At 49.2% G+C, this 10,909-nt stretch overlaps 1 protein-coding gene across 1 annotated transcript; it reads right to left on the bottom strand.

Moving 5' to 3' along the window:
* Window positions 1-321: 321 nt before the first annotated feature.
* Window positions 322-8,261, bottom strand: CFAP73 (cilia and flagella associated protein 73; the record flags this gene model as incomplete). Its single annotated transcript, XM_083373404.1, has 7 exons — window positions 322-537; window positions 1,458-1,616; window positions 2,299-2,520; window positions 4,216-4,416; window positions 5,043-5,147; window positions 7,430-7,535; window positions 8,203-8,261. The coding sequence occupies 7 exons, from the start codon at window positions 8,259-8,261 to the stop codon at window positions 322-324; spliced, it is 1,068 nt and encodes a 355-aa protein (XP_083229530.1).
* Between the last annotated feature and the right edge of the window lie 2,648 nt (window positions 8,262-10,909).

Below are 10,909 nucleotides of genomic sequence, written 5' to 3'. Positions count from 1 at the left end.
TGGGTCATCTTCATCCACGCTGTCAGGCTCACACAGCTGGGTCTCCGTCGTGACCAGGTGGGAGGGGCCTGGCTGCGGGCTCTGCGGAGCCTCAAGGCTCTTCAACACCCCCCTCCTCCTCTGAGTCATCCAACCCAACTGCCGAACCCACAGGCTGACCCTGAATCACAACAATTCCTTTCCCGTCACCTTTACAGCCTAAGAAACTAGAGAGGGCCTTTTCTCGATGTTTGCCACGTCCGTATTCCTTCTGTGGGTTCAGCTGCCTCATCTGACCGCAGTCTAGTCTGTAGCTCTTCTTCCTATCTCTCAAAGTCCTCCCTACTTAACCATTGGTTTCCCTAAAATCTGGAGATTTGTAGTGCAAGTTACAAAGGATGTAGATGTGGCAGTACGCACCCTAGATAATTGTTGTGACCGGCTGGCTGATGTACTAGCCTGAGACGGCACCACTTTTTCCGGCTGTGGAGCTTGCGGTGGCTGTCCTTGGCGGAAATCAGCAAGGATGGCGGTTAAATCTTGAACACAAAGCTGGACCTGGAGGCATGGCAAAGCAAAGAGGGCAGCTGTTGCTAAAATTGGGAGAAGGAAGCAGTTATGTGCATTACCCTAAGGCAGGGGTAGGCAACCTCGGCTCTTTTATGAGTCGTGGACTTCAACTCCCAGAATTCCTGAGCCTGGGAGTTGAAGTCCACGACTCATAAAAGAGCCGAGGTTGCCTACCCCTGCCCTAAGGCCTTCAAGAAAAGGCAGGGCGTTAATCAAATAAATAGATTCTAAGAGAGATCCATCCACTCGAGACTCAAATGGCTAGGCACAAATGACTTCATTTTGGAGACATCCATGGTTCTGGAGAAAGGTAGAGGAAAGGGAAGAAGACAATCAGCAGCAAAGTGGTGGACTCGAGAATACGGGTAGTCCTCGGCTTATGGCCACAGCTGAGCCCAAAGTTTCTGCTGCTAAGTGAAACATTTCTCAAGTGGGCTTGCTCCATGCTACAGCCTTTCTCGCCACACTTGGCGAAGGGAACCGCTGCAGTTCTTAAGTTAGTGGCGTGGCGGTTCAGTGGATCTGGCTTCCCCATGGGCGTTGCTTGTCAGAAGGTGGCAAAGAGAGAACCGCGCAAGCCCGGGACTCTGCAACCGTCATAAGTGTGAATCAAGCTGATGATCACGTGACCCTGGGGGTGCTGCAACGGTCGTAAGCGTGAAAAAGTCAGGGCTGTTGTGACTTCGAACCGTCCCTGAACGAAGGGCTGTAAGTCAAGGACGACCTGGGTATACTAAGGCCACCAAGGTCATGCAGAGGCCAATACAATTTCGCAGCTTGGAGCCCTCGCTGCCAGACAAACATCTTGCATTACTTCCCCTTTGCAAGATCCATTGTCAGCATATTAATCATTTAAAACCTCCCACGGTGTGACTTTTCCAAAGCTAACAGCGTTTATTAGAGCTGACCACATCTAGTTGGGATTCGGTGTCCTCCTGCGGCACGTTCGTTGGGAGCTTCCTATGCTTGGCCACCATCTGGAAAAGGTTCAGAGCTGCCAGCTTGATCTGCCCCAACTCCAGGGTCTTGTCAGCAGCCGTGTTCTGGATGCAAATCCAGTTGGACTCCTAGAGAGGGAGGAGAAAATTCCGGGCTTTTTCTCCAGACATCATGCGAAGACGTTGCCTAAATAGAGTAACCCAGTTGGAAGGGACCTCTGAGGTCTTCTAATCCAACCCCTCGCTCAAGCAATTTGAGTCCTCTGGGAGAAGGGCGGTATATAAATTTAATAATAATAATAATAATAATAATAATAATAATAATAATAATAATAATAATAATAATAATAATAATAATAATTTGAAAACCTGCAGTGATGGAGCACCCACAACTTCTGGAGGCAAGTCGTTCCACTGGCTGATTCTTCTCACTTGTCGGGAAGAGGTTGACCCCCTCTTTTTTGTGGCACCTCCTCAAATATTGGAAGACTGCTATGTCACATACACACACACACACACACACACACACACACACAGGTCTTTCTTTTCACTAGATTAGACGTCCCCAATTCCTGCAGCCGTCCTTCCTATCTTTTAGCCTCCAGTCCCCTAATCATCTTTGTTGCTCTTCTCTGCACTCTTTCTGGAGTCTCAACCTGGAGGTTTTCAAAACAACAACAACAACAGACCGGACAGCCCTTTGACCGGAATGAAATAAGGTCAAAGGAGCAGGAGGTTGGACTAGAAGGCCTCCGAGGTCCCTTCCAGCCTTATGGTTCTATGTTCCATATTCACTTCCTCCTCCACTTACCAGTTCGAGGAACCTGGCCTGGGTTTGCTCCAGCTGGCCTTGGAGCTCAGCCACCAGATTGTTTTGCTGCAAAATCCTGTTGCTGCTCTCATCCAGGTACTGCTGCAGGCACCGGCGTTCCTCCTCCACGGCTTCACGGGCCACCTGTTCTCTCTGGACCAAGCTGACCTGAGTGGCCATCAGAGTCTGGAAGCGACCGATCAGCTCCGAGATTTCCTGAAACTGCAGAAGAAGAAAAAAGAAAAGAAAAGAAAAAAGAGAAAGTAGGACTCCAAAAAAAGGACTAGGACCATTTATGACTCTGGAAGTGATAACGGTCATAGAAAGAATCTGATGCTTTTTCCTAAGCACGTAATTTGGGAGGAGGAGGGAGAAAGAGTGGTGCTACAGCTTTGGACCCTGGTGCAGAATCTGAGATCCACTTCCTAGGAGCAGCCAGAAGGGAAAACGATGTTCCCATTTTTCCACTAGCCGAACGAAAGAGAGAAAGAGAATGGAAACAGATGTCTTGGAGATGACCTGATTTGATTGGAAGGCCGCTTCAATGTTTAAAATAAAAGACACTAACAACCAAGAAAGAGCCCGTTTGATGTAGTGACTAAGGACACCAGATTAGATACTGAGAAACTGTAAGTTCCAGTCCTGTTTTAGGCAGGAAAGCCAGCTTTGCGATTTGGGGCCAATCGCCAGGAGACGGTGAGTTCCAGTCCTGTCTCGACTGTGAAAGCCACCTGGGTTGCTTCAGGCCAATCGCCAGGAGGCGGTGAGTTCTAGTCCTGTCTCGACTGTGAAAGCCACCTGGGTTGCTTCAGGCCAATCGCCAGGAGGCGGTGAGTTCTAGTCCTGTCTCGACTGTGAAAGCCACCTGGGTTGCTTCAGGCCAATCGCCAGGAGGCGGTGAGTTCTAGTCCTGTCTCGACTGTGAAAGCCACCTGGGTTGCTTCAGGCCAATCGCCAGGAGGCGGTGAGTTCTAGTCCTGTCTCGACTGTGAAAGCCACCTGGGTTGCTTCAGGCCAAACGCCGGGAGGCGGTGAGTTCTAGTCCTGTCTCGACTGTGAAAGCCACCTGGGTTGCTTCAGGCCAATCGCCGGGAGACGGTGAGTTCTAGTCCTGTCTCGACTGTGAAAGCCACCTGGGTTGCTTCAGGCCAATCGCCAGGAGGCGGTGAGTTCTAGTCCTGTCTCGACTGTGAAAGCCACCTGGGTTGCTTCAGGCCAATCGCCAGGAGGCGGTGAGTTCTAGTCCTGTCTCGACTGTGAAAGCCACCTGGGTTGCTTCAGGCCAATCGCCAGGAGGCGGTGAGTTCTAGTCCTGTCTCGACTGTGAAAGCCACCTGGGTTGCTTCAGGCCAATCGCCAGGAGGCGGTGAGTTCTAGTCCTGTCTCGACTGTGAAAGCCACCTGGGTTGCTTCAGGCCAATCGCCAGGAGGCGGTGAGTTCTAGTCCTGTCTCGACTGTGAAAGCCACCTGGGTTGCTTCAGGCCAAACGCCGGGAGGCGGTGAGTTCTAGTCCTGTCTCGACTGTGAAAGCCACCTGGGTTGCTTCAGGCCAATCGCCGGGAGACGGTGAGTTCTAGTCCTGTCTTGACTGTGAAAGCCACCTGGGTTGCTTCAGGCCAATCGCTGGGAGGCAGTGAGTTCTAGTCCAACTTTAGGCATGAAAGCCAGCTGGATGACCTTGGGCCAGTCCCTCCCTCTCAGCCCTGAAACACCTCTGAAAAACTTTGAAACCTCTTACCACAAAACAGTTGCCAGGTGTCATCACTACCTTGAGGGCACCAAAATAAGGTAAATACATAAATAAATTACAGAGAAAGCCACATAGATCTGGACGCTGACTTTCTTGACGGAGTTCTCCTTTGCCAACCTGGAACGTTTTTTTTCCCTCTAACCTTCCCATTACCTCACCTACTCACCTGCTCCGTCTTCCGCAAGACTTTCTGCAGGTACTCGGAGAAAGGCCGATGAGCTGCCAGGCTGTGTTGAAGTTTCGCCTTCACTGTCATCAACCGGGCAATTTCCTGCTTCAGGTGTTCTGCTTCCACCTCCTTCTCAGCCACCTGCTGCTTCTCCTGTTCAGCTTTCCGCATCGCTCGCTTTCGCTTGGCGTCGTTCTCCTGCAAGAGAGGAAATGGTCCCAGATCACGCCTGAAAACCCTCCCACGTTTGGGGTCGATCCCAACCACTTGAAACCAAATTAAAAATTTAACCTCCAGGCTCCCTTCCAGACCCAAGATTCTACATTCTGTGTTCTCAGCCAATCTCAATGTATGCATGGTTGTACTTTGACAATAGCACGCTAAAAAGCAGAGACATCACCCTGCCAACAAAAATGTGTATAGTCAAGGCTATGGTCTTCCCAGTTGCAATGTATGGCAGTGAAAGTTGGACCATAAGAAAGGCTGCTCTTGAGAAGGCCAGATCCTGAAGCTAAAACTCAAATCCTTTGGCCACCTAAGGAGAAGGAAGGATTCACTGGAGAAGAGCCTCATGCTGGGAAAGATTGAGGGCAATAGAAGAAGGGGACGACAGAGAAGGAGGTGGCTGGATGGAGTCACTGAAGCAGGAGGCATGAGCTTAAATGGACTCCAGAAGATGGTAGAGGACAGGAAGGCCTGGAGGAACGTTGTCCATGGGGTCATGATGGATCAGACACGACTTCGCAGCTAACAACAACAACTTTGACAATAAAGGTTCATTCATTCATTCATTCTAGCGCTGAGCTTCGTTGCTGACCACAGACCTTCAAGAACTTGTCAAACTTCAGAATGGCCTGCTTGAGTTGACCCTCTCTGTGTTCCAGCTCTTGCCGTCGCTGCTGCAATTGTTCCATCTTCTTCTGGAACTCCTGGAAAGGGGAAGGAGAGACCGAGAAGAGCAGCTGAAGAAAAGAGGTGGTCAGATGGTTTTGAACAAGGAAAAATAAGGAGCTCGACCTTCTTGGATTCCCAAAGGTGCTTTTCAGAAAGGCAACCAGACCTGGGAAAAAAAAACGAAGACCAAAGCCAAGGTCTCCTACAAAGACCAGGGGGGGGTCAAACTATTTTCCAAAGCACTCAAAGGCAAGATGAGGAACAAAGGATGGAAACTAATCAAGAACTAAGGAGGAATCTCCTAATGGTGAGAGCAGTCAACTAAGGGAACAACTTGCTTTCAGAACTTGTGGGTGCTCCCGCTCAAGACAACCTAAGGTCTCTTCCAACTATGTTCTAAGAAGGTCCGGTTGCCTTTTGGAAAATGACTTTTGGGACGACCAAACCGTTTTTTTTTTCACCTGCCAGAACTTTCTTTGATCTCTCTCCTTTTAAGGGTCTTCTTTAAGCCGGAGAATTCTGGGAATCTCTGGAATAGAGCAAGGCGGAATGAACTTTTGACCTTCTCCATCCCATCTGCCCCATCTCCAGGAGAAGAAGAATTCTATCAACAATTTCTCCTTGACAAGACTCTTTTCTTAGCACTAACAGTATCATTATTACTAACACACACACACACACACACACACACACACAGAGAGAGAGAGAGAGAGAGAGAGAGAGAGAGAGAGAGAGAGAGAGAGAGAGAGAGAGAGAGGAAAATGTTCTCTCCTGAGATTACTGGAGAGAGAATTGTGCTGTGAAAGGAGGACATTTGCACTCGCAAAGTAAGGTGCAAGAACATCATATTCCACCTTGGAGATATCCTTCAAATTTGTTTTCTCGGAGGGGGGGAAAAAAAACAACAACCAGCAGCAAATTTTCTCACCCAAATGAAGGAAGGGCGATAAGGTTTAAGGTTTATTAAATTTATATGCCGCCCTTCTCCCTGAGGACTCAGGGCGGCTCACAACAATAAAAAGTTAAAAGATATAAATACAAAAATTAAAAGAGAAAAAGCAGGCAGAGAATGTTCATGCCTGATCTTAGTAGGAAATATATTTTAGTTTCGGCCATATTTTACGTGGGAACTGGTTACTCCAGGTTAAAACAATGGCTTCACCAAGGAGGAACCCAATAAGTACCCCATTAGCTCCACTGCATCTTCACGTAATACAGACAGTCCTCAGCTTGCAGCCGTTCTTTCAGTGACTTTGAAGTTACACCAGCACTGCAGAAAGTGATTTAACGACCATTTTTTTCAACACTTGTGACCGTTACAGCATTCCCCAGGGTCATGTGATCAAAATGCAGACACTTGGCAGCTGACTCATAGTTATGACGTTTCATTACCCAACTAGGGAACATCATCAGTGGGGCACCGAGGAGGCAATGCATGGCAATGATGTGATATTAGGGTTATATTAGAGATGTGGAGGCGCAGTGCTTAGAATGCAGTAAAGGTAAAGGTAAAGGTTCCCCCGCACATGCGTGCTAGTCGTTTCCGACTCTAGGGGCCGGTGCTCATCTCCGTTTCAAAGCCGAAGAGCCAGCGCTTGTCCGAGGACGTCTCCGTGGTCATGTGGCCGGCATGACTGGACGCCAAAGGCGCACGGAACGCTGTTACCTTCCCACCGGAGTGGTCCCTATTTTTCTACTTGCATTTTTACGTGCTTTCGAACTGCTAGGTTGGCAGAAGCTGGGACACATAACAGGCGCTCACTCTGTTACGCGGCACTCGGGATTCGACCCGCCAAACTGCCGACCTTCTGATCCACAAGCTCAGTGTCCTAACCCACTGAGCCACCACGTCCCTTTTTATAATGCAGTAGGGCGGGCTAATTCTACTGACTGCTGACTGCCAGCTGTTTGGCAGTTGGATCCTCACCAGCTCAAGGTTGACTTTGCCTTCCTTCCAAGGTGGGTATGAAAATGAGGACCCAGATTGTTGGGGGCAATGTGTAAACTGCTTAAAGAGGGCTGTAAAGCACTGTGAAGCGGCATATAAGTGCTAAAAGCGGTATATAAGTGCTATTGCTATTGCTGGCAGTAATGATGTTCCTCTGTAGGATGTTAAACAACCCTGCTCAGAGAGCACCAAGGACTTTAAAGGTTCTTTATATACAAATATCCAAGATGCATGAAATATTCCCTAACCCAGGGCCGTCCAGTTGTCTCATTCTAACCTCTGACATCATTACGAAGAGCCCTGCTCCCCAGGGAATTCTGGGAAATGAAGTCCACCTCCGTTGGTGTCCTTCACATCATCCAGATTTACCTCTTGGGTGGCTAAGAAAGACTTCTCCACTTCGGCCAGTTCTCTCTGCTTCTCTAGCAGGCAACAAGAGGAGGGCAAAAAGTCGTTTTCTCTCTCTGGGATTTTCCTGGAAAAGAGAACAAACCAAGTTCCGGCTGCTGGTTTAGCAGAGACTCATACTTATGACCGCTTGCAGTGCATCCCCCTGATCGCTTTTTTGCGAGCTTCTGAGAAGCATAGCCAACGGGGGAGCCGGATTCATGTAAACAACCACCCTCCTAACTTGGCAACCGCAGCGATGCACTTTGCGTCCGTGGCAAGAAAAAAAGGTTGTAAAACGGGGCAAAACTCGCTTAACAAATGTCTCCGGCTTAGGAGCAGAAATGTTGGCCTCCATTGCGGTGGCAAGTCAAGGACCGCCTGTATTTATTAACCGATGGATGATGATGATGATGATGATGATGATGATGATGATGATGATGATGATTATTTTGCAAAGGGCTCTTAGAACATAGAATAGAATCATATAGTTGGATGGGACCTTGGAGGTCATCTAGTCCAACCCCCTGCTCAGGCAGGAGACCCTATATACCATTTCAGAGAAGTGGCCGTCCGGTCTCTTCTTAAAAGCCTCCAGTGATGGAGAACCCACAACATCTGGAGGGAAGCCGTTCCACTGGTTAACTATTATTATTTTTTTACTCACTCCTTCTGCAAGTGGTAAAACTTTGAAGGCAACCCCACCCCCCCACACACACACCCCGCGCGCGATCGCGCCCCTTCCCCGGCCTTACATCATCCTCAGCTTGTCCCTGACGGCGGCGCGGACCCTCTCCTCCAAATCCGAAGCCATGGGTCCTTTTCCCACCCCCTCCCCACCAAGCCACACCGGAGCGAGCCCGAGGGGCCAGCGAAGCAACAGCTTGCAGGACAAAGCGGTCCCGGGAGCTCCCCTGCCGGTTGCCAGGGAGACGGCCAGCACAACGTTCTGTTGCCGGGGCGACGCGTCCGACGGGGCTAAGCAACCGCTCTCTCCCCCCCCCCCACGCTCTTCCCGCGCAGCCTGCAGACGCGAAGGGGCTCAACTGGCGTGAGCCGAGGGCAGTGGGCGCTGCGTTCACACGACACGCCAGAACCCGTATCCCACCCTTCTCCGAAGACTCAGGGCGGCTTACAAGCTTAGCAGTAGCCTTCATTCTGTGTATATGCCTGCTTGTTAGGGCTTTCACACACACCCCCAAGCGGCATTATTACAAAGTCAGCTTATTGCCCCCAACAATCTGGGTCCTCATTTTACCTACCTCGGAAGGATGGAAGGCTGAGTCAACCTTGAGCCTGGTGGGACTCGAACCTGCACCAATGCAGGCAGCTGGTGTTACTTAAGGAGGCATCAGCCCACTGCTCCACCAAGGCTCTCCACCAAGGCTCTCAAAGATGGCTTGGTTCGCCCAGGAGCAGGAAGGGGCAGAACTTCCACAGCAAACCTCGAAAGCCATTTTAACTGATTTTGTGTGTGTGTGTGATTTTGTGTGTGTGTGTGTGTGTGTGTGGAGCCTTGGTGGAGCAGTGGGCTAATGGCTCCTTAAGTAACACCAGCAGCCTGCAATTAGTGCAGGTTCGAGTCCCACCAGGCTCAAGGTTGACTCAGCCTCCCATCCTTCCCAGGTAGGTAAAATGAGGACCCAGATTGTTGGGGGTAAATATGCTGACTTTGTAATAATGCCGCTTGGGGGGTGTGTGTGTGAAAGCCCTAATAAGCAGGCATATACATAGAATGAAGGCTACTGCTAAGCTTGTAAGCCGCCCTGAGTCTTCGGAGAAGGGCGGGATATAAATGGAATTAAAAAAAAAACCTGAAGCCCATCAGCTGATCCTTGCATATTATAGTTTCAGCCTCCCTGTCTCCCCCCCCCACCATGCTGGACAATTTAAAGGGGAATAGAATCGCCGTGGAAATGCTACACATTGCTTCGGTTCATACCCTAGAATTCCCTCGCACCCAACTTCTCTCGGGCTCCAAAGGTTGCAACTGGACTTGGGGGGGGGGAAAGTGATTTTGTGTGTGTGTGTGTGTATGTGTGTTGGGGGGGACTTGTTAGAAAGCCGCATTTGGCTGTCACACTTGCCTTTTGGCTTTTCCCCAAGCATCGCACACTTACAGCTTGTCCGCTGGCGGGAACGTTGGGTGACACAGCCAAGTTGTGAAAGAAGTGGCAGTTTAAACACCTCCACCTAACTGAACATCCTAGGCCTGTGATGTTTTGTAAGAAGGAAAAAAAAGGAAGGTTCAGACACTCTGGGGCTTCCCCCCCCTTTTTCCCCCTCCCCTGCCAATATTTATTTATTATTTATTATTCCTTGTTAGAGGCGTTTTTTAATCACGGTGAGGCAAGAGTCAAACTTTAGAAGAGATTTGCTCTGTATAAGGCAGGGGGTCTTCAAACTTGGCCCTTTTAGAACTTGTGGACTTCAACTCCCAGAATGCCTCAGCCAGAAAGCTTTCCTGCCTTGAGCGGGGTTGGTGGGTGGGTGAACTAGAAGATTTCCAAGGTCTCACCGACTATGATTTTATATTCTATAGACTTAGAATTTGGACCATAACAAAGGCCGAGCGCCAAAGAATGGAGGCCTTTGAACGATGGTGCTGGAGAAGACTCCTGCGAGTTCCTTGGACTGCAAGGCGATCAAACCGGTCAGTCCTAGAGGAGATCCACCCTGACTGCTCTTTAGAAGGCCAGATCCTGAAGTTGAAACTCAAATACTTTGGCCACCTAATGAGAAGGAAGGACTCACTGGAGAAGAGCCTCATGCTGGGAAAGGTGGAGGGCAAGAGAAGAAGAAGGGGACGACGGAGAAGGAGGTGGCTGGATGGAGTCACTGAAGCAGGAGGCGTGAGCCTAAAGGGACTCCAGAAGATGGTGGAGGACAGGAAGGCCTGGAGGAACGTGGTCCATGGAGTCGCGATGGCTTGGACACGACTTCTCAACTAACAACAAGAAGAAGAAGACTTAGAATTGATAAATCTCAGAACATTTATGATGACTGGGCACAAATGACCTTTGTATATTCTCTCCCAATTTGTAATGGATTGTCCCCCTGGGAAAGGCCAAATTCTTAACAACATTTCTCATTCTTTAGCATTCACACAACCCAATCCACCCAATTGCTAAATCCATTTCCTGCCTTTGCACAAAAATATACTTCAACCAGACAGTAACTAAATGGGTCCAGATTCCCCAAATCCTAAACTGCACACCACTCAGAGAGAGAGATGAATCATGGTTTAACACTAAGCAAGTACAGTTTTGGTGTGTGTGTGTGTGTGTGTGTGTGTGTGTGTGTGTGTGTGTGAGAATACTTCAAAATATCTACCTGACCTAGTTAAACGTGTTGTGTGAACACAGCCTGAATCTTTTACACATCAGTTTCACAGATGAGATGTGTGATAAAGGAATAAGGGAAATGCACTCACAGTTTTAATTTGCAGATGACAATTTCTTC

This window comes from Vipera ursinii, assembly GCF_947247035.1.
Source record: "Vipera ursinii genome assembly, chromosome: 14".
Classification (NCBI taxonomy): domain Eukaryota; kingdom Metazoa; phylum Chordata; class Lepidosauria; order Squamata; family Viperidae; genus Vipera; species Vipera ursinii.
Note: the sequence above shows the minus strand (reverse complement) of the source record. Positions and strands in the feature narration are given on the sequence as shown.